The sequence below is a fragment of the Sapajus apella genome, unplaced genomic scaffold (assembly GCF_009761245.1).
Source record: "Sapajus apella isolate SASKATOON/1434 unplaced genomic scaffold, GSC_monkey_1.0 scaffold6, whole genome shotgun sequence".
Classification (NCBI taxonomy): domain Eukaryota; kingdom Metazoa; phylum Chordata; class Mammalia; order Primates; family Cebidae; genus Sapajus; species Sapajus apella.
In genome coordinates, this window is record NW_022436946.1 from 74,725,902 (window position 1) to 74,749,594 (window position 23,693).

Consider the following 23,693-nt stretch of genomic DNA (forward strand, 5'->3'; position numbering starts at 1 on the left):
AAACACAGCAACAGAATTTAGTTTTTAAAAGGTCTATGAAGTGTCTAACCCAGCCCCCACCCCTTATACAGAACCATTAGGGCATAAAGAGCAACTCCACCTTCAGCTAAAATAAGAAACTTGTACAATATGCAAGTAAGCATTTTTAAACCCCTTAGTTAGCCCTATTTGCTTCCATATCAGAAGAATCAACATTTATAAATATATCTTAGGTCTTAAGCTCAGTTCTTCTTATGTTAGGAAAGTTTCATATAGTATAATGGAAATAGCACTAGACTGCAAATTTGGAAACCTGCAATCTGTTTCCAGCTCTGCCACTCAATAAGTGGTTTAACCTTGGGAAAATCCCCAAACACCATGTCTCACCTGTCTCCTCAGCCATAAATTAGATGATTGAATTGGCTTATCTTTGTGGTCTCCTCCAGCTCCAAAACTCTATGAGGCTGAAAGTATATTAAGAGAAGATCTGCTCCAAGCAAAAGTACTTACGACCCAGGAAAAAAAAAAGGGAGGGGGGAGGAGATCTGGCATTTCATCTTGTAATTCTTTTGATTCAAATTAGATTTCATTAGATCTAGGTCTACACTACTGCAAGCAAAGGAGAAAATGATTTTAGTGGAAGATGACTATGCAACATTGCATCGATATCCCAAAATCAAGTAAACAAAAATACTTCACTCTCTTTCCAGCAATAGAAAAGCTATGGTCTCTGGACCTCAGATACAACTAACTTCAAATTCAGGTTTCACCATTCACTAACTGGGTTAACTCAGAAAAACTAATTGTTCTCTTTGCCTCAATTTCCTCACCTCCAAAATGAAGACAAGAGTATCTGCTTCATCGGGTTGTTGAAATTAAATAGTGTGCATAAAGTCCTCAGCACTATGAGGAAACTAGATACTTAATATGTTAAATCCCTTCCAATCCCCTCCTAGGGATGTGTCTTTTATAAAGTTCCCAGTTCAAGATCATCACAATAGGTGCTTAATAATTGTCTTTGACATAAACTATTGCTACTCTCTTCTAGTAACAATAGCTACCATTTTCTTGAATAATTTCTTTGTGTTAGGTGCCTTGAATATGTTACCTCATTTAATCCTCACAATACCCATATAATTGTATAAGGCAGAAACCACTATTTTTCAGATGATGAAACTGAAGCCCAGTGAGATCATGACTGCCCACAGCCAATCAGCCACTAAGTGGAATGGCCAGCACTTGTACCCAGGTAGCCAGGCTCCAGAGCCCAGGCACATTGTGATTACGCTGTGATCCTTTATTCTCAGGTACCACCTACCTGTTAATGTACACCACACACAATAGCAAAGATGGTGTGTGAATGAAAAGCTTACACACTTTAAAAATAATTCTCACATAACTGCAGGTTGAGACTGAGTTTTGTTGGCAAAGCTGCCTGTGGAAACCTGCCCTGGGAGAGCTGCCCACACACTACACTAATTAATCTACTTTCATAAAGACCATGGGACTGATTTTATCTATGAAGCATGAAATGTATTTTCAGGAGTTTTGTTTCCACCAGAAAACCATCCTAACCGAACTGGATGATTTTTTAAGTTTTTCACCTAATATTTCCAATTTTAAGAATTTCACACTGTTACTGAGCCAAGATGGAAAATAAAATATACCACAGTCAATGTGAGAAAGACAACAAAGGAAAAAACAGATTTTTTTTTAATCTTAAAAAAAAGAAAGTTAACGTTCCATTAACTCTCCAGGATTTTAGGACAACAAGAAAAAGAGAGTTATTAAAGGCTATATAGACACATTTATACAGTACATACCACCCCAGTAACTCAATGGGAAGATAAAAGTAGATTTGGCAGCATTTAAAAAATCGTGTACCAAACCAGCAAGCACTCACCAGGAGATGCCCATGCAGAGCTCCCATATTTTTCAGCAGGCATTTTCAGTTTAGGTTTTTGGGAGTTTTGGGTTTTGGGTTTTGTTTTTGTTTTTGTTTTTGAGATAGAGTCTCACTGTGTTATCCAGGCTGGTCTCGAATTCCTGGGCTCAAGCAATCCTCCCACTTCAGCCTCCCAAGTTCTGGGATTATGGTTGTGAGCCACTGCACCTAGCCTCTAGGATTTTTTCTTAAATCAGGTTTACATGAAACTAGTGATGATGAATTCATTAATGAGGTTCTGAGAAAGGCCATATTCTTTATTACTTGAAGTGACTCTGTTCGGGAAAACTACTGAAAGTTTACAAATGAAAATGTAAAATTGGAGCAAGAGTAGCGAAAATAAAACAGAAATTATGGTTTCAAGGACATGAAAAAAATTAGATTATTTTATATGCCTTCACAAATGAGAATACAGGTCTCAAAATGTTCTTAAGTTTTTTTTTCTTAATTTGGCATGGGACTCCAGAGCAACCTCACAGTAAAGAAAGAAAAAAACCAAGATGGGAAGAGTAAAAAGGACAGACTCACTCTCCACCCAGTACAATAGTCTGACTTGATTTCGAACGCCAATAGCTGCTCTATCTTCTCTCCTCCGGTAATTACTACCTGCTGAACTTTCACTACACGTTGTCAATTATGTTTATGTAACTAACTCTTTATGCAAAGGAAGATGAGATTAGGAACATAGCTCTATTCACTATGCAGATAATGGTGACGATGCTGATAGTGGTGGGGCAGTGACAGTGGGGATCGTGACAAGCAGTCTTCTGAATCTCACGACTAAAAAGGTACTGATACACCTTCCCAGAACTCTGCAAAGTGTAGGAGAAATATTTTTTCTAAAGGTCTACTAATCACCAAAAAAAAAAAAACCATAATCAATCCCCAAATGTAGAATTAAATGAATAACAGTAATACAACCTACACTCTCGGCCTTAAAAGTGGAAATGTAAATAAAATCTCCCCCATATCTGTCAAACAAACAAATGAACTCTTCACTGAAGAAAAGCCGTACTTTTTCACCTTTATTAAATACATTCTGCATTCACACCCTTTAGTTATTACTATTTCTGACACAAATTAAGCCAGAAATCTATTGTGGTTTGAGTAAAACGCCTCCCTACCCTGAGGATTTCTAAGAAGTCCAGGACTGCTGGAAATAAGCTACTGAGAAACAGTCTACTGCCTTACCCAACTCTACTAAAAGATAAATCTTTATTAAAACCGACCTTTTTCTGAGGGGGTGGGGTGGCTCATAAGAAAAAGATGAAACAGTCAGGCTCATACTTGTAATTCCAGCACTTTGGGAGGCTGAGGCAGGAAGATCACTTGAGCCCAGGAGTTCAAGACCAGTCTGGGCAACATAGAAAGATCCCATCTCCACAAAAAAATTTTTTTAACTAGCCAGGTGTGCTGGCACTTGCCTGTAGTCCCAACTATTCAGGAGCTTAGACATTAGGATCACTTGACCTCAGGAATTCCAAGTTGCAGTGAGCTATGATCTCACCACTGTACCACAGCACTCTAGTCTGGGCAACAGAGTGAGACCCTGTCTCTTAAAAGTAAAAGGTATTTATTTGTTGGTGTTAATATGATGGAGAAAAAAAACAAAACACAAATCCAGATCCAGATACTTGAAGATCCAGACCCCTGATTTAGAAGCCCTGGGTCATCTACATATTGTTACAACTGAAGAGGCCAAATAAAGAAAAGGATATGAAGACAAGCAGGGAGAAGTGTCTAGATCCTCAAGTCCTCACATTACAGGAAGCATCTGCTCTGAGAACAATAACTCCCAGCCTCTGATAATAGAACAACATTCTCCTTTGAAAGAGGTGAGTGCTCCTAGCAATGGCATTTTCAATGAAACTCTATGTCGATAGAGTCAAAAACAGCCCATGAAAGAAGCAGCATTTTCCCTCTTTCCTTTCCACAGAACCACTGCTCCCAGGACAGCTTTGCCTGACCCAGTCTTGAGCACTTGAACTTTCTCACAGGCATATGAAGAACCCTTCTCCCAAAAGAAGATCTAAGAATAAAGTTGAAAACCAAGCCACAACAACATGCACCCGCAATGCAGGTACTATTTGTTGCAAAAAATGAAAGAGACTGATAACGGAGATCACAGAAAAGACATACCAGGTAAAATTCTAGAATTAGAGTATGTAAATATCCAAGTAAAGCTCAAATATTTATCAAAAACATCCATATATATTCTGGACCTCGGCATTGCAGGAAAACTGCCACACTAGTGGAATCAAGACTATAAATTCTTTTTTTTTTTTTTTTACTTTTATTTTCAGGGATACATGTGCAGGTTTGTTATATAGGTAAATTGCCTGTCATCGAGCTTTAGTGTACACATTTCATCATCCAGGTGATAAGTGTGGTACCCGATAGATAGTTTTTCGATTCTCTCCTCTTCCCACTTACAAATTCTTAATGAATAAATAATGACTGTGGAACTACCTTAAGTATTATCTCCTGTGATTTAATATTTCAATATTTTCTTTAGCAACTACCATAAGATCAGGATTCATTCATTCTCAGAAATGACAGCTCAGGCCGGGCGCGGTGGCTCAAGCCTGTAATCCCAGCACTTTGGGAGGCCGAGGCGGGTGGATCATGAGGTCAAGAGATCGAGACCATCCTGGTCAACACGGTGAAACCCCGTCTCCAGTAAAAATACAAAACATTAGCTGAGCATGGTGGCGCGTGCCTATAATCCCAGCTACTCAAGAGGCTGAGGCAGGAGAATTGCCTGAACCCAGGAGGCAGAGGTTGCGGTGAGCCGAGATCGCACCATTGCACTCCAGCCTGGGTAACGAGCGAAACTCTGTCCCAAAAAAAAAAAAATAAGAAATGACAGTTCAATAAGGAAAGTTGAAGTGTGCCCCCACGTAAAAGGAAATGAGATTTCTGCATCTTCTTCTACAGTATTGTTATACTAATAATATTAGCAATTGTTTATTGAGTGCCTAAGAGGTACTACATGCAGATTTTAACATTATAACTGCCCTAGGAAGTCAGTTTCATTATTTCCATCTTACAGATGAGGAAACTGTGGCTCAAAGCCATTAAGTAACCTACCCCAAGATCACAAGTAGCAGATAGTACCAGGATTCAAACTCAGATCTTAAGAGCTAACCTTTACTTTCCCTCCAGGGAATAAGGCCCCCCACTTACCTGACATTGCTCCTAAGAGGGACAAAATGGCCTGCCCCTACACATACCATCTCTTCCTGACTCCTATTCCAAATATACCTACCCAGTGAACTTGCAGTGGGGAAAGAACCACAGATGTAGATAAACTTTTACTTTTATTTCATTTCATGATGATGTTCATTTCTCTACGCTTATAGAAAATAAACACGTAATGAACTGTTATGGAATACCATCCACCCTTCATTACGTGCCTTAAATGATTTTTTTTTAAATAACTCTTAACATTATAAAAATATATGTCTCGGCAGGGCACAGTGGCTCACGCCTGCAATCCCAGCACTTTGGGAGGCCAAGGTGGGTGGATCACTTGAACTTAGGAGCTCATGACCAGCCTGGGCAACATGGTGAAAACTTGTCTCCAAAAGTAGTAATAATAGGCCGGGTGCTGTGGCTCCCCAGCACTTTGGGAGGCTGAGGCGGACAGATCACAAGGTCAGGAGATCGAGACCATCCTGGACAACATGGTGAAACCCAGTCTCTACTACAAATACAAAAATTAGCCAGGCATGGTGGCACGTGCCTGTAATCGCAGCAACTCAAGAGCCTGAGGCAGGAGAATCACTTGAACCCAGGAGGCGGAGGTTGCAGTAAGCCGAGATCATGCCATTGCTCTCCAGCCTGGGCAACAGAATGAAACTCCATCTCAAATAATAATAATAATAATAATTAATCTAAAAAAGAAAAAATACAATAAATGTTCATTTTAATGAAAAAAAAGTTTAAGTATTTAAGTATTCACCCCTTCCCCCAAAATTGTTTTCCCTTAGTATTGAAAAAGAGGACATTCTTTGGCCCAATTTAATCTTGGGCCATGTTAACCTGAAACAAGAACCAAATGTGGTTCTGTTACAAATGGCTCCCGCTTTCGCACAGTTTTCTTTTTTTTCTTGTAACTTTAAAACTTAAGAAGTATTCCATAAAACTGGATTTTAATTATTGTGTAGCTTCTCCTTTCCTTCCCACAGGCCTATTCTTTAAAATACTTTGCACTCAATAAATATGAGTTTGTGTTAGAGACTAGCTAGCCCATTTCCTCTTCTGAGGCACACAGTAGCCTACACTTCCCAGTCTCCTTTGCCTCTGAATATAAGCAGTAGTGATGTGAGCTATTTCTAGGTCTAGCCACAAAAGCCTTCCACATGCTCTTCCCATGCTCTTTCCCTGCAATCTTGGGAGCCACGTGATGATAATGGAGCCACAGAATGGAAGGAACCCGGGTCTCTGAATCTGCACTTGGAAGAGCATGCAGGAACACCACCTAGGACTTTACATGAGTGAGAACTAAAAGTATGTTAGGTAAGCTACTGCAAATTTAGGGTTTCTCTGTTACACCACCTAACACATGATCTCATTAACATATTCCAATTATTACTGCAGAAGGATAAGACTTTACACGGTTTAACTTACCTTTTTCAAAGACTCCTTCTGCTTGCAGGACAGAGACAGTGAGGTTTGATGATGTCTTGAGCAGCTCCGCCTTCACAGTGACCTGTGAGGGGCAGTGTTCCAGAAGCTCCACCCCAATAGTCACATTTCCTCCAGGCCTGATGATCCCTGGAGCTGTCACCAGAAACCGGGGCCTAAAGAGTTCCCAACAAGGGAAAAACAAAGTTTCTTATCCTCACATCTCCTTTCCTTTGTGACCTTCAGATTTCATAGTGCAAAAGGCACTCCATACTGTGCCAACTGCAGTTGTTTCTGTTAATATTGTCCAGTGTTCTATTTAGCAAATGCTAATTGAAATTCCCATTGAAATATGGAAATTAACAACCATAATACCCATAAATCAATTTTAATGCAGTAATTCATGCACCACTACCAGAGGAAAGATTGTGTTATTATTTCCATTTTATAAACCACAAACAGCACAGAAGGAACCATGATGTAAATGGCTTGCACCGCGGCATGCTGGAGTTATTGGCAAAGCAGAAGTCTCTAAGCTTCTCCTTTACAGACGACCTTATCCCAGAGTGATTACTTTCTTCTTCTTCTTGTTTTTTTTGAACTAAGATTTTGCTTTCTTATTCAAACCTTTATGCTTGAGTATCAGCCCAACGAGGGAAAAAAAATTATTTAACCAATACCATTGATTGAAATATTCCATTTGAAAATAAGCTATCACTGGTGAAAATTCCAGGTGTAGCGGAGCATAAAAGGAGTCATTAAAGGAGCACTTTCTCTGCTCTAACTAGGGGTTATGGCTCAACTACAGAAATCTTTAGGAATGAATGGGGCTTTCCATTACCGGGTGCTGTTGTTGGCTACCTTTCTACAATGTCTGCACCTGAACCCAAACATCAGTCCCCTCCGCCACACTTTTTATCTTGATTAGAAAAAATATATCGTATGTCTTTGAGAGACGGAACGCAATCTGGGAGCAAAAGGTTGAGAAGCAAAAGACAGAGGCAACGTGGGCTAAAAATAAAATGATTCTCTCCAGAAAGTTGTTAAGGCCAGGGAGACGCTTAAACAACTTCAGGAGTGAAGAAAGTAACTGTCCCATGGAGAGCCACGCTGAAGCTCCGTCAAACCCCCAGGCCAATGCCGGGCTGGGGACCGCAGTCGCGCGGGCGTTTCCCACCCGCTGCCGCACAGCCGCTGCCACCTCCCCGAAGCCCCTGGCCAGAGCCGCAGAGCGGCCGAGGCCCGCGCGCCCACGTTCCTACCCCGGGGCCGCGGCCAGGGCGGCGGTGCACACGCAGAGGAGGTGGGCGGCGGTCAGGAGCGGCGGGCCCTGCATCTCGGCGGCTTCTGCCCGGGCGGCAGTCCGCTGCCGGGGAACTTCGCGGGCACTGTGGGGTGTGGCTTGCCACCTCCTCCCTGATTTTTTTTCCCCCTCAATTCGAGTTTAGCAATCTGAAATGGGCGCGCCTAACAGCAGAGTGAGAGATCTAAATTGAGACAGGACTTGGAGGCTCCACCCCTCTCATCCCCATCACAATGGCGCTTCTCGCTGCTCTGGCAAACATCGCAAATCCAGGGGGGTGAGAAAGCAGGCGGCCCCACCTGGCCCGGGCGTCCCCGCTGGCCGCGGAGAACAGAGCGCGTCCACTTCCCCGGCCCACCGGGTTCCTCAGGCTGTTTACACTAGCGCCCTACCAACTGATGCCCAGGGTGAGTAAACAGGCCCATCCTTGTGAGAAGAAATTCATAGCAGCTATGTGAAGTGGAAAAAAGTCAATCATTGTCCTCCAGACTATGAGTCAGAATCTTAGAGAAACGGCACACACACACACACACACACACACACACACACACACACCCCAAACGGGCGCATTTCCTGGGTAGTTATTTAATGTATATGAATGGAAACAGTGAAAAACTTACTTTCCTTAAAACAAAACTTGAGGTCTACTGCTTTTCTTTCCAGAAAATGTTATGGTTTCTCACCTTTAAAAAAAAAAAAAAAAGGAAGAAGAACAGAAAGAAAAAAAGAACTCTGGCACTGCATACATTAGGTGTTGCTACTTGGAACCCTGAAAAACAATTATCTAAGAAGATGCCTGTATATTTTTGCTACAGAAAGAATTCGGCAGAACTGTAAAGCTTGGAGCAATCTGGCTGAACACAATTAGGGTTGGGTGGCTCTCCTGTCAGAGGGAAGGCCAGTGCCAGTTGTGCCCAGGAGTTACTGATGCCCAACTCTTCCCAGTCCTGGCTTGTTTGCAGCTCCTCTCCCCTGCTCTCTGGCAGTGCCACCATCTTCAGATGACTCAGGTTTCACCATGACTACATCATAAAAGCAGGGAACTGCCAGAAACTGTTGGAAAACAGACACATTCAGACCCTGACAACTTAAACTTTCTAATTCATGGAGAAGTTTTAGATGGTAGCATTCTAATACGGGGCAAAATGCAAACGGAAAAGAGGTCAGCAAAAAGATGTCTCATGACAACGCTATGTGCTAAATAAGGAAAAGTTAGAAAGTAGCACCTAGACAAACTGTGGTTTGGGGAGTACGGGACTTGCTTTCCTCCCTTTCCTGTTCCACCCTTTTTCTCCCTGCTGAACAGCTTGCAAAGGTCCTAACGTCCTTTTCTACAGGCAGCCTATCTTTAGTGGCCAATTCCTGTGCATGCAGGACTTAGGGATGGTGAAAAGAATCTGTGTGGATCCCTGGGTGCTGACCTGTTCCTGACACAGCTGTCAGTGCTGGTCTCCTTGCCTCTGTTGTTCAGAGAGGAGGACCAGGGTCAAGTGTGGGCCAAGCACCAAGGCCTAACGCAGTGCTTCTCACATGCCAATGTGTATGAGAATCACGTTAAAACACAGGCACTGACTTGGTAGGTCTGGAGTGGGGACTGGGATTCTGCTTTACTTTAGCAGACAGTGGGCCATGGAGATTCTACAAGTGGGCAGTTTTCGGGCACTTGGATATACATGGGCAGTTAGGGATACTGAGAAAATTATTCTCAATCTTTCAGTTCATGAAGGTGGATTCGTAAATTCAGGTTCATTCTAGAGGTGGGTAAACATAAGAGGGACTGCAAAAGGTTAGTTGATAATGTTGCCTCCCAAGAAGACTTACAGAAAGGCTTAGAACCACATTGTGTAAAACTAAATCTGTGTGGATTTTAAAGTGATGTCACCTTCCTGTTTATGCCCTCCTTCCCACAATACACATTTGCTGAAAGGCATAATCATGCAGAAATTTAGGCATATGGATTTGCGTGGAGACTAGGCTATTACATGCCTGGCACAGAGTAGCTATTCAATAAAAATTTGTTTAAAGGATTAATGAAAAAAAATTCATCTCAGTCGTGGGTTTTTTTATTAAGAAAAATTGAAAATGAGGCCAAGTGCGGTGGCTCACACCTGTAATCCCAGCACTTTGGGAGGCCAAAGCAGGTGGATCACCTGAGGTCACCAGTTAGAGACCAGTCTGACCAACATGGTAAAACCCTCATCTCCACTAAAAATATAAAATTAGCCAGGCATGGGTGGTGGCGCAAGTCTGTAATCCCAGCTACTCGGGAGACTGAAGCAAAAGAATCGCTTGAACCTGGGAGTTGGAGGGTGCAGTGAGCCAAGATCACACCATTGCTCTCCAGCCTGGGCAAAAAGAGTGAAACCCAATTTCGAAAAGAAAAAAGAAACAATGAAAATGGGCCAGGCATGGTAGCTCACACCTGTAATCCCAGCACTTTGGGAGGCCAAGAGAGGCAAATCACTTGAGGTCAGGAGTTCTAGACCAGCCTGGCCAACATGGTGAAACCTTGTCTCTAATGTAAAATACAAAAATTAGCCCAGCGTGGTGGCCCATGCCTGTTATAAAAGCTACTCGGGAGGCTGAGGCATGAGAATCACTTGAACCCAGGAGGCTCAGGCTGCAGTGAGCCAAGATCTTGCCACTGAATTCCAGTTTGGATGACAAGGCAAGACTCTGTCTCAAAAAAAAAAAAAAAAAAGAAAAACTGAAAATGGTCTGAACATGTAACAATAAGAGATTGCTTTGCTATCATTTGGATGTGTGACCCCCAAAGCATATGCTGTAATGTGATCCCCAGTGTTGGAGGTAGAACACAATGTGAGGTGTTTGGGTCCTGGGGGTGGATCCTCATGAATAGATGAATGTACTCCCTGGGGGTAGGAGGTGAGTGAGTACTCAGTTCCCATAAGAACTAGTTGTTAAAAAGAGCCTGCCACCTCCCACTTCTCATTTCCTCTCTCACCATGGGATCTCTGCACACTAGCTCCCCTTCCCCTTCCATATGAGTGGAAGCAGCCTGAGGACCTCACCAGAAGCCAAGCAAATGCTAGTGTCATGCTCCTTGAACAGCCTGCAGAATTGTGAGCCAAGTAAACCTTTTTTTTTTTTTTTTTTAATAAATTACCCAGACTTGGGTAATCCTTTATAGCAACACAAAACAGACAAAAACCAGAAAATAAATTATGGAATATCCATGCAATGGAATACTGTGAAATAATTAAAAACTATTTGTTTAATTGTAGCTTGTTTAATTATCTAGAGACAAACATTCATATGTTATATGTTATTAAGGAGGGTGCATTAGTCTGTTCTCACACTGCTAATAAAGACATACCTGAGGCCAGGTGCAGCGGCTCACGCCTGTAATCCCAGCACTTTGGGAAGCTGAGGCAGGCAGATCACGAGGTCAGGAGTTCAAGACCAGCCTGGCTAACATAGTGAAACCCTGTCTCTACTAAAAATACAAAAATTAGCTGGGCATGGTGGTGGGCAACTGTAGTTCCAGCTACTTGAGAGGCTGAGGCAGGAGAATCACTTGAACCCAGGAGGCAGAGGTTTCAATGAGCCAAGATTATGCCACTGTACTCCTCACTAGGTGACAGAGCGAGACTCCTTCCCCCCCTCCGCCCACAAAAAAAGAAAATGCCTACGTAAGACATACCTGAGACTAATTTATAAAGGAAAGAGATTTAATTGATTCACAGTTCCACATGGCTGGAGAGGCCTCACAATTATCGTGGAAGGCGAATGAGGAGCAAAGTCAAGTTTTACATGGTGACAGGCAAGAGAGCATGTATAAGAGAAAAACGATCAGATTTCATGAGACTTACTATCACAAGAACAGCATGGGAAGGACCCACCCCTATGATTCAATTACATCCCGCTGGGTCCCTCCCATGACATGTGGGAATTGTGAGAGCTACGATTCAAGTTGAGACTCAGGTGTGGACACAGCCAAACCATATCAGAGGGGAAGTCTGTTTTATAAAACAGATTTTAAATTTCATTCTATTTTTATAAAAAAATAAAGTGTGTTCATGTATACATACACATTACAGATCTATGCACTGAAGAAAGACTTGAAGGATATTCACCAAAATGTTACCAGTATCCTGGTGACTACCTGGATATCCCAAGTTTCCTACAATAAATACATGTTATATCTCCTTTAAGAAGAAAAAAATATTAATTATATTGTTTTAGTAAATAATTTTTGAGGGGGCATCTTAGATGCTCTTTTGAATAAAATTCTGAATTTTGATACCAAAAATATCATCTATGCTTCTCGCATGAAAACTAAATGGTCTCTTGGATAAGAACCCCACACTGTTCCTGTGTCCCTCCTGAGCTGCCTTTAGGGTGTTGATATGGTTTGGATCTATATTCCTGCCCAAATCTCATGTGAAATTGTAATCCCCAATGTTGAAGGTGGGGCCTTGTGGGAGGTGATTCAATCATAGGGGCAGATATCCCCCATGATGCTGTCCTTGCGATAGTGAGTTTTCATGAGATCTGGCCATTTACAAGTATGTGGCACCTTCCCCCAACTCTCTTGGTCCTGCTCCTGCCATGTAAGATACCACGAACCCGCACATCAGTCCCCTCTGCCATATGTTGGCAATGCTAAAGTTGAGACCATGAGTAAAATCTCCTTGAGGCCTCCCTAGAAGCAGATGCTGACATGCTTCCTCTATAGCCTGTAGAACATAAGCCAATTAAACTTCTTTTCTTTATAAATTGCCCAGTCTCAGGTATTACTTTATAGCAATGCAAGAACAGACTAATACAGACGCAGTTCAAGGGGAAAGGCAGAACCACTCTGAGTGAGACAGACCCTAAGCAATCATGGGAGCTGGTGGGGCGGTCCATGCAGGCCATTGCCCCTGGGTGTAATGTGGAGCCTAAAGTCACTCTCAGTCAGCCAGGGGAGAAAAGCTAAATGTGGCTAAGAACAAGGAAAAACTGATTGAGAAGTAGAACCCATGTCCATCCTACCACCTCCAACTTCAATGTCATGGGTAACTTGCAGGAGAAGCTGGTGTCCTTTGTCCAGAGCTGCATGTGCATTTGGCCCACAATCCGGAAAAACTGAAGAGAGCCTCTGAGAACTAAAGGAGCTACAGGCCTGATTGTGGCTCTGTACCCACAAAGTGAACTAGCACATTAGTAACAACATGGGCAAGTGTTCCCACCTGCCTAGCACTCTGAACAAATCTTCAGGGAGTAAAAAATACAAATGTGTGGGGTATCCCATCTCCCCTTTATAGAGTCTGCTCTGTTCATGACACCATAACCCAGCTGGAGGCTTCCCTGGGGCCACCTGAATCCTGGCCCCCATCAGATGGAAATTGGAAGGGGTGAACCCAGGACTGGCAGGGAGCCGTTGCCTTTCCAGTCTCCCTCCTCAGCCATGCACTTCTGCCTTTAGAAAAATGATGGGGACGGCCCGGCGCGGTGGCTCACGCCTATAATCCCAGCACTTTGGGAGCCCGAGGCGGGTGGATCACGAGGTCAAGAGATCGAGACCATCCTGGTCAACATGGTGAAGCCCTGTCTCTACTAAAAATACAAAAATTAGCTGGGCATGGTGGCTCGTGCCTGTAGTCCCGGCTACTCGGGAGGCTGAGGCAGGAGAATTGCTTGAACCCAGGAGGCAGAGGTTGCGGTGAGCCGAGATTGTGCCACTGCACTCCAGTGTGGGTAACAAGAGCGAAACTCCGTCTCAAAAAAAAAAAAGAAAAGGAAAAATGATGGGGAAAACCTGGGCTCCTTCTTTTTCCAAAAAGTGTTAATTGCCTGTGGGTTCTGGTGGCTGGGGAGAAGAACAGGAAAGCAGAGTGCAGCTGGGTGTCTTGGGAAGAGGGGAAGAACAGGGCAGAAAACCGAAGGTGACCCTATCTAGCCCCTGGAGAAGGGGTGGGAGGTCAGGTAAAGTTGTTGCTCAGTATGCAAAACTTAGAATGAAGAGGAGGAAAAAAAGGAAGAATAAAAATCACCCACAGTCTTACCAATACCCAGAGATAATCATTATTTCATTTTGTTGTATTTCCTTCCTCTTTCTTTCTCCACGTAATTTGCTGGTATCTTTTTTAAAGAGTATGTTATAAATATAATACAATTTTGTATCCTACTTTTCCCACTTAATTATTCCATCATAAGCATTTCTTCATGTTTTCAAACCTTTTTTAAATAAAATGATCATCAGCTGCATAGTAAAACAAACAAAAGGAATAAAAACAAGTTCAGAAATGTAATGGCTCAGAAACTTTGCCTTTTACAAATTCTTTTTAAGGAATTTAGGAGTACATATTTAGCAACCCAATGAAATAAGCCAAGAAAAATGGAAATGTATATATAACCCCAGAAAAAAATGAAGTAGTTCTAATAGGAAAAGTTCCAGGGATAAGGTCTTAAGGGAAATAAAAGGGATCTTAGTAGAATAGATGTACGTAATGAAATATGACAAAACTGAGACTATGATAAAGTAAAATAGTGCAGTAAAAAGGAAGGGAATTTAGAAATTCAGGGGAAAAGCAAACACTGAATAGAAAAGAAAATATGATTCATTAGTTGGCTTTGCAGTGAAAAACAATTATTTAGTTGTGTTGATGTAAGTATGGTTTATTGACTTATAACATAGAATAAAAGAATTAACAGAAGATTTAATCATACTGTTTCACCATTTCTAAAACACGTTTTTCACATTTTTAACATTTTTGATCTTACAATCAGTGGTGTCTTATGATAATCAACAATATATTTTCTTTCTTAATGTTAAAGTAAGTGGCATGTCTTAGTTTGATGAAATATGTGAAATACACAATGTTTACAGAACAGAATGTAAATCGTATTAATACTTAAAAATGAAAAAGCACAGATGACAAAAATTTACAAAGTCAAAGAGAGATGAAGAATTAAAGCATTGACTGACACACTAGGAAACTTGTAAAAAAAAAATGTGTCTACAATCTTCTTAGATCAAGAAATATGTCATAAGCATGTTAAGCCTATAAAGTAGTGTAAGGATATAAGAAAAACTGAACCAAAGTGTTTTTCCCTCTTTTATACACTCAATATAACACACTGGCCACCAAAATGCATGGGAGAGTTTCCTCCACACTGACCAAACAATCAATTCCCTGGCAGATTCCATAGCAGACACAGCTGAGCATCCTCTAAGTCAATTCAATCCTGACACAAACTACCTGGAAATAGCAACAGATCCCACAGGTTTAGGGTTCCCTCCCATAAGAGTGCCCCCAACCTCAGATGCCAACCACAAACTCAGGTTGTGACCTGTGCTTCTGATCCAATGGCTATAAACTGGGGTTCCCACAGTGCCCTCCTTGGGTTTGGTTAATTTGCTAGAGCAGCTCACATGACTCAGGGGAACTATCTATGTTTCCCAGTTTATTAATAAAGGATTTAATAAACGACCTCTGCCAATGCTAGTTTGGAAGCTGAAAGATGTCACCCAATGGAATAATTTATAAACAAACTAATTAATTAATTAACAGAAACAGCTGGGCTTGGTGGCTCATGCCTGTAATCCCAGCACTTTGGGAGGCTGAGGCAGGAGGATTGCTTGAGCTCAGGAGTTCAAGACCAGCCTGGGCAACCTTGTCTCTACTAAAAATAAAAAAAATGTGGTGGTGCGTGGCTGTAGTCTCAGCTACTTACGAAGCTGAGGTAGGAGGATCACTTGAGCCTGAGAGATTGAGGCTGCAGTGGGCTTGATCACACCACTGCACTCTAGCCTGAGTGACAGAAGAATTCCTTGTCTCAAAAAAAAAAAAAAAAAAAAAAAAAAAAAAAAAAAAGATGCTCCCAGAACCTTATAATTCAGGAATTTTTATGAAAGCTTCATCAGATAGGAATAATTATTAATGCCATTTCCAGCCCTTCTCCCATCTCCAAAGAATGAGGGCAGGCTGGAAGTTCCAGGCTTCTAATCATAGCTTGGTCTTTCTTGTGACCAGCCTCCACCCAGCAGCCTACCAAGAGTCACCTCATTCGATCAAAAAGACTTTCTCATCACCAAGGAAATTCCAAGGGATTTAGGAGCTCTGTGTCAGGACTAACACTCAGGAAATTACAAATGTCTTTGGAGTTCTGTGTCAGGAACCAGGGCAGAGACCAAATATTAGAACAAAAGATTCTCCTAGCACCCCTATCTAAAAGGGTATTAAGAACTCTGTCTCAGAAACCAGAGCAAAAACCAGACATTAGAACGAAAGACTCTCCTAGCACTCCTATTGCTCAGGAAACTACAAGAATTTTAAGAACTCCGTGCCAAGGACTGGGGGCAGAGACCAATATGTATATTTTTTATTTCACAACAGTCAATTAGAAATTAAAATACTAATATCATGAATATCACCATAAAAACAAAGGTATTTTTTTCCAAAAAAAATCTACCACACAAAAAGGAATCACAATTAATCTGAGTTCTTAAAAAGTTTCTAGTGTTACTCTAGTGCATAGTTTTAATTATTATATTTTGAACAGCAAAGTACTATCTGGGGAAGATACATTAATCTGAGATGATGTCTACCAATGCCATATGGGAATTTGAAAGATGTCACCTAATAGGACAATTTGTAAACTTATTAATCTATTAATAAGCAAAGAAACAACCTCAAAATCATACCACCAATACACTTTTGCTTCAGATCCCAAGTGTGCAGACCGGCTGAGGCAGTTCACACTTTGTGTTTCTTTTTCTGCTCGGAGCAGTATTCTGGGAGAAGCATGTCCTTGTGGTAGTAGTCACGGCAGAAGCACAAGACAGCAAGCTCCACTGCTCAAGTAATTTTAGGTCCCTGTTTACTTGACATCTGTGAGAATCCTATTGCCCAAAGCAAGTTTCATTGCCAAGGACCAAGTCAAGGGTGGGTGGCATACTCCACCTTTTGGTTAGTGGAACTGCAAACTTAATTATATGGTAAAGGATACAGATGGGAGGAAAATAGGGATAAATAATTCAATCTACCACAGACAGTTACCAAAATTTGCCAAAAGCTATGTTCTGTTCATCAGGACAGTGTTTCCATGAAGGACAATTAGCCAATCAAGGAAGGAAGGTAGAAACAAGGAAGGAAGAAAGGAAACCAGGGAGGGGAGGGGAAAAGAGAGAAGAGCGAGAACATGCATGTGAAAGAAAGAAGGAAGGAAGGAAGGGGGGGAAAGGAAGGGAGGGAGGGAAGGAGGGAGGGAGGAAGGAAGGAAGGAAGGAAGGAAGGAAGGAAGGAAGGAAGGATGGAGGGAGGGAAGGAGAGAGAGATCAAACGTCTAAAATCATGCATGATTTTTTTAGTTATTCACTGTTGGAGGATGCTGCAATGTGAATTTATTAAAGGTAAAGAAGTAAGCTTTATCTTGCCTTTCCCACATGAACTGATCACTGGGTAACCAAACAGTAAATATGAGGAATTTCTCTCTATAGTTTTCCCGCTAATAAATGTAAAATTAATGTTAGAATAGCACCATATCATGAATCTTTGTGAATTAATAGATCTAGACCAGTGCTGCCCAATAGAAATTTCTGTGATGATGGAAATGTTCTGTATCTTATATATATATATATAAATTGTTATCAGTTATACCTCAATATCACTGGGGTAAAAGAGAGAGAATGAAACAAAGCCATGGATCTAATGGACTTTTGGTTTTCAGACACTTCCTATGTAACTACCAACTTGTCTTATGAGGGAACACTGCAAATAGGCCACTGAAAAGCTATCCACTCCTTCCCTCTGCTGTGTATTCCTTTGTCAGATAGTCTGTAAAGCTAAAATAGGCAACTTTCTGGGTTCAATCCAGCTAGACATGTCCATGTATGGTAATCCTAGACAAGGAGATGTAAAATGAAGACTGGAGGGAAAGCGTTCCCTTCCTGAATGGAGACAACACCTCCAGGGAGCCAGCCTTTGGCCCTTCCACTTTTGTCCTGCCCAGAACCCACGCACCATACTTTGAAACTCAGAAGACAAATGATAACTGAGAAGGGAAGACTAGAATGAGAGGTAGAAAGCACTGGATCACTAAGTGCACAATTAAGCAGTTGTGGGAGCCCTGGACTGGCCAAATGCCCTCTTCCCCATTAGTCCATCTCCTTGCATGAAGGAACACCTGACTAAGCGCCAGACATTCAGGCATGGATCTTTCCCCCACAGGACTCTCCCTTTGGGCAAGATTGGCCAGCTGCATGGAGAGTCTACTATTGCCTCAAAGCTCTCTCTGCAGCCGCTGCCCTTTTACTGTTCATCCAGAACACAAAAGCTCATTTTTCACATCCTGTCTGCCCCCACAAAATACAACACACCCTTGAGGTCAGTGATTTCTACCAAAGTAAAGCCATCTTGGCTTAGGGGCAATTTCTCCACCCACTCTTAAATATTTTTCTTTTAAGTACGTTACACCCTTCCACTGGCATATTTTAGTCAAAGGTATCGTCAGTCAAGCTTCAGTGGCTGTTATAAGATTATATTTACCTCCTTATGCTAAAACTATGTTTGCCGGTTGAACATCTAGCAAATCAGATTTCTTCAAAAGGGAATTGTATGAAGAAAAAGAATAAAAAATATATAATTACATAAATCTGTATGTAATATATTTAGAAAATAGTCATTGTAGAAATATAAAAATCGAAACAAACCTAATAGAAATGAATCATGAATTCACTCATATCCCTGGGTTTATGCTTTCAACTTTACTTTCTTTGGTTACCTGCCTCCAGATCTTGGGCTGAATCCTTTCTCAAACACATATAGTTTTACTTCTTCTAAAATAAAACACTACCACAAACTTTCCACGTAAAACATGGTTTACCAAAAACAACACTGAAAAACATTTATAGCTGGGCACAGTGACTCACGCCTGTAATCCCAGGCCAAGGCAGGGAGATTACCTGAGTTCAGGAGTTCAAGACCAGCCTGGCCAACGTGATAAAGCCTCGTCTCTACTAAAAACACAAAAATTAGCTGAGCATTATGGCACCCACCTGTAATCCCAGCTACTCAGAGGCTGAGGCATGAGAATCGTCTGAACCAGGAGGTAGAGGTTGCAGTGAGCTGAGATTGCACCACTGCACTCAAGCCTGGGTGACAGAGGGAGACTCTGTCTCAAAAAAAGAAAAAAGAAAAGAAAAGAGAAAAGGAAAAGAAAAAAGACAGACATCTATGATGTCATTTTCTCATTTGTTTTCTCTATTGTTGCTAGTATTGAAATATGAAATGCTGCCTTTCCCTGCTTCATAAAATATTAAACTTGTTTTTTTAATTATCCAAGGGCACATGATTAGGGATGTTTTCATTGTAAACTGCAGAAACCTTTAGAAGTGGGCTTTAAAAACTTTTGGAATATAACTGTTTTTCTCTAAAATTTATATTAACAATGGTGATTCGTTTAAATTTCACATGACACTCTACAAGGAAAATAAACTTTGTTAGACTCAGTTCTGACATTATCTCAACCATCCTGGTTGGACTTGCTTTGCCATGCAGTCCCCACTTCAAGACTCACCCTGAGCCTGGGTCATTCACACACACTTGGCACATTTTTACTTCTGCTTGCCTTCCAGGCTCATCTCTAAAAATAGGAAAAGAATTTTTAGTTGGAAACATGGGCACCCAAAATTAACTACATTTCCCAGTCTTACTTGCAGCTGGGTGTGGCCATGTTCTGGTCATGGAGTTGTTAGTGAAAATAGTGTGTGCATCCTTTGGGAAAAGTCTGCAAAGGGAGGAGAAAAAGTCTTTTCCCTTGCTTTCCCTCTTTCCTTCTAGAGGAATACAGACATGGTGGCTGGAGCTGGAGCAGCCATCTGGAACCAATGGTTGAGTTTAGAAAAGGAGGCCATGCCCAGTGATAGAAGAAGTCTAAGTCCCTGACTCCTCTGGAGTTCTTTTATTTCCCTTTTGAAATGTCTTACTCTGTCACTCAGGCTGGAGTGTAATGGCTGGATCATAGTTCACTGCAGCCTCGAACTCCTGGGCTCAAGAAATCCTCCAACCTCAGCCTCCCCACTGGGACTACATGCCACCATATGTGAATAAGTTTTTTATTTTTAGTAGAGACAAGGTCTCACTCTGTTACCCAGACTGATCTTGAACTCCTGAAAAGCAATCCTCCCACCTCGGTCTCCCAAAGCATTGGGATTACAGGTGTAAGACATCACACCTGGTTCCTCTGGACTTCTTTCTATTTTCTTTTTTTCTTTTTTGAGATGGGACCTGGCTCTCTTGCCCAGGCTGGAGTGCAGTGGAACAATCTCAGCACACTGCAACCTCTGCCTCCTGGGCTCAAGCGATCCTCCCACCTCAGCCTCCCAAGTAGCTGAGATCACAACACATGCTAGTATGCCCAGCTTTTGTTTTTTGTAGAGATGGGGTTTCACCATGTTGCCCACATTGGTCTCAAACTCCTGAGCTCAAGTGATCTGCCCACCTCGGCCTCCCAAAGTGATAGGATTACTGTACAGGCAGGAGCCACTACTCCTGGCCCTCCTCTGGACTTCTTGTGAGAGAAATAAACATTTTTTTTTCTTTTTTTGAGACAGAGTCTCGCTCTGTCACCAAGTGCCAGGCTGGAGTGCAATGGTGCGATCTCGGCTCACTGCAACCTCCACCTCCCGGGTTCAAGCAATTCTCCTGCCTCAGCCTGCCGAGTAGCTGGGACTACAGGTGCACACCAGCACGCCCAGCTAATGTTTGTATTTTTTAGTAGAGATGGGTTTCACCATGTTAGCCAGGATGGTCTTTATTTCTTGACCTCATGATCCACCCGCCTCAGCCTCCCAAAGGGCTGGGGTTACAGGTGTGAGCCACAGCGCCTGGCATAAACATCTGTCTTGTTCAAGCCATGGATACTTTGAGTTTTCTATCACTCACAGAAAGAGATAACTAATATGCTGCATGTATATCAATTTGCCATGTATCCTTCAGCCTATTTTTGAGTTCTCATTTCTCTTCCATTGATCTATTCGTCTATCACTGGACCAAACACCTCATGCTTTAATTAATATAATTTTGTGTTAGGTTTCGATATCTAATATGCAAATCTCCTCCCTTAGTTCTTTTTCAGAATTGTTTTTGGCTGTTCTTAGACTATTACTTCTCCATTTGAATTTTAGTCTGTCTAGTTCCAAAGAGAAAAGTGTGATGGTATTTTTATTGCCATCATGTTTCTATTTAACTTGTAGATTAAACTAGAATCAAACCTTTATGAAATTGAATGTTCCTATACATGAGCATGGTATAGTTCCATATTTTTTTGTGTTCTACAATATTTTGTACTTTATTCCATAAACATCTACATATCCTGTGTCAGATTTATAGAACTGATGTTCTTGTAAATGGTATAATTTTTTTGTTATTTCATTACATGATGGGTTATTGGTGATATACAAGATTTTTGCATTTTGGGCTTGTATTCCACAACCCTGCTGAACTTTAAAAGTATGTCTTGAATTTTCTTTTTTTTTTTTTTTTTTTTTTTTTTTGAGACAGGGTATTGCTTTGTTGCCCAGGCTGGAGTGCAGTGGCACAATCACAGCTCAATGTAGCTTTGAACTCCTGGGCTCAAGTAGTCCTTCCACCTCAGCCTCCCAAGTAGCTGGGACTACAGGCATACACCACCATGCCTGGCTAGCTTTTTGTATTTTTAGTAGAGCCATGTTTTCACTGTGTTGCCCAAGCTGGTCTCAAACTCCTGGGCTCAAGCAATCTGCCTGCCTCAGCTTCTCAAAGTGCTAGGATTACAGGTGTGAGCCACCACGCACAGCCCTCTTGAATTTTCTATTAATCTGTTTCCATAAAGCAACCACAGGGAAATGAAAAAAGTAAAGGTAATTGCCTTAAGTGTGAAAAGCACTAACAGTCTCAAACGGAAGAGTAGTATAGGTAAGAAGTTCAGGTGCCAGTAGTAGAGCCTCATCAATAACACAGCAACAGGACTTACAAGGCAACCTTGGAATACTGAGCAAGGATATAAGGTAGCTAGCACTGGGGGACAGGCTAGTACTGGAAACAGAAGTCAGGCCATGAAAGACAAGAGTTTGGGTGGAAAGAGAGAGGGAAGGAGAGAGTCTGGGAAGATCCAAGCATCAGAGGCAGTAACTCAACCAGACCACAACATCACTCCCATGGAAGTCATTTACAGCAGATCAATTTGTCAGTCTCCAAAATAGAATTTGTTCAATCTAAAAAGCTTGGGAGCAAAAGTTTCTTTATTTTGGTTGAGACACTGACCCTCCCAATACTGAAGGTGATATCATTACAAAGCAGAAAAGAGTAACGTGAAAGAGAGAAGATCTGGATCCCCACCGGGAAAGGACCCCTGAAAGCCAATTCAGCCTGAAACCTTTTACTTATAAAAAGAGGGCTGCAGTTCCTCTCCAGGGACTGTAGTTAATACATTCTTCACAATTCCCATCACCATTTCTGGGTTCTTTGGTGTTTTGTTTTGTTTTTTTAATCTTTGTTACATGTTTGTATGAGTTTTCAGAAATGACTCAAAATCTTATATTGTGACCCCTCTACATTCCAGATGTCTATCTAAGAACCCCAGGAATAACATTAATAATTTTCCTCAGTGGGACGCTTAGTTTTTTGTGTATGAAGGTCTAAAGCAGAAATGAAGAAATTGGGGCTGCAGGTCTGTAAGGTGACAGATACTTGAGTTCATTTACATTTTACATTCTAAATACAGGAAAAGCCTGCCGCAGATGGTCATCATGATGCTGGTGTCCGTATTAGACAGAACACTGACCGGTTTCCCCAGCAGCTGTTATTCTGCACCAGCCTGCCACCTAGTGGTCAAAGAAGTTGAGGCAACATTTTATTGGTGATAACCACATGAACCTCATATAGCCTCATCCTTTTCTTGTGCCTAGAGTTAATGATTACTGGATAAAATCAAGGAATATAGAACAGATATTTCTGTTTCAGGCCAGGCACAGTGGATTGCATCTGTAATCCCAACACTTTGGCAAGCCGAGATGGGAGGATTGCTTGAGGCCAGGAACTCAAGACCAGCCTGGTCAACATATGGTCAACATACAGAGACCCCATCCCCATATATTTAAAATTTAAAATTTATATATATATAAAATAAAAGATATTTCTGGCCAGGCGTGGTGGCTCATGCCTGTAGCTTGTAATCCTAGCACTTTGGGACATTGAGGCAGACAGATCATTTGAGGTCAGGAGTAGGAGACCAGCCTGGCCAACATGGTGAAACCTTATCTCTATAAAAAATACAAAAGTTAGCTGGGCAAGGTGATGCATGCCTGTAATCCCAGCTCCTTAGGAGGCTGAGACAGGAGAGTCACTTGAGCCCAGGAGACTGAGGTAGTAGTGAGCCAAGATCACACAACTGTATTCCAGCCTGGGAGACAGAATGAGACTCCATCTCAAAAAAAAAAAAAAAAAAAAAAAAAAAAATTCTGTAACAATGTGTCTTAGTCCATTCAGGCTGCTATAAAAAAAATAGACATAAACACAGAAATTTATTTCTTACAGTTCTGGAGGCTGAGAAGTCCAAGATCAAGGTGCTGGTGGATTCCGTGTCTGGTAAGGAGCCTTTTCCTAGTTCATAGATAATACTTTCTTGCTTGTCTCACATGGTAGAAGGGGCAAGGCAGCTCTCTTAGGGCCTCTTTTATGAGGACACTGATCCCATGCATGAGGACTGTGCCCTCTGACCTAATCACCTCCCAAAGGCTCCACCTCCTAATACCATCACATTGGTGATTAGGTTTCAACATACAAATCTGGGGTAGTGAGCAGAGGGACATAAACATTCAGACCAGAGCACAATGTGACAATGGTAATA

At 41.8% G+C, this 23,693-nt stretch overlaps 1 protein-coding gene across 1 annotated transcript in view; it reads right to left on the reverse strand.

The window, feature by feature from the left end:
* CD109 (CD109 molecule) overlaps window positions 1-7,995 on the reverse strand; it is a 140,020-nt gene extending 132,025 nt beyond the window's left edge. The window contains exons 1-2 of the mRNA XM_032275500.1: window positions 7,816-7,995; window positions 6,557-6,729 (exon numbers count right to left, since the gene is read on the reverse strand). Coding sequence (XP_032131391.1) covers window positions 6,557-6,729; window positions 7,816-7,889 — 247 coding nt within the window. The 5' untranslated portion in view covers window positions 7,890-7,995. The remainder of the gene's footprint in view (window positions 1-6,556; window positions 6,730-7,815) is intronic.
* Between the last annotated feature and the right edge of the window lie 15,698 nt (window positions 7,996-23,693).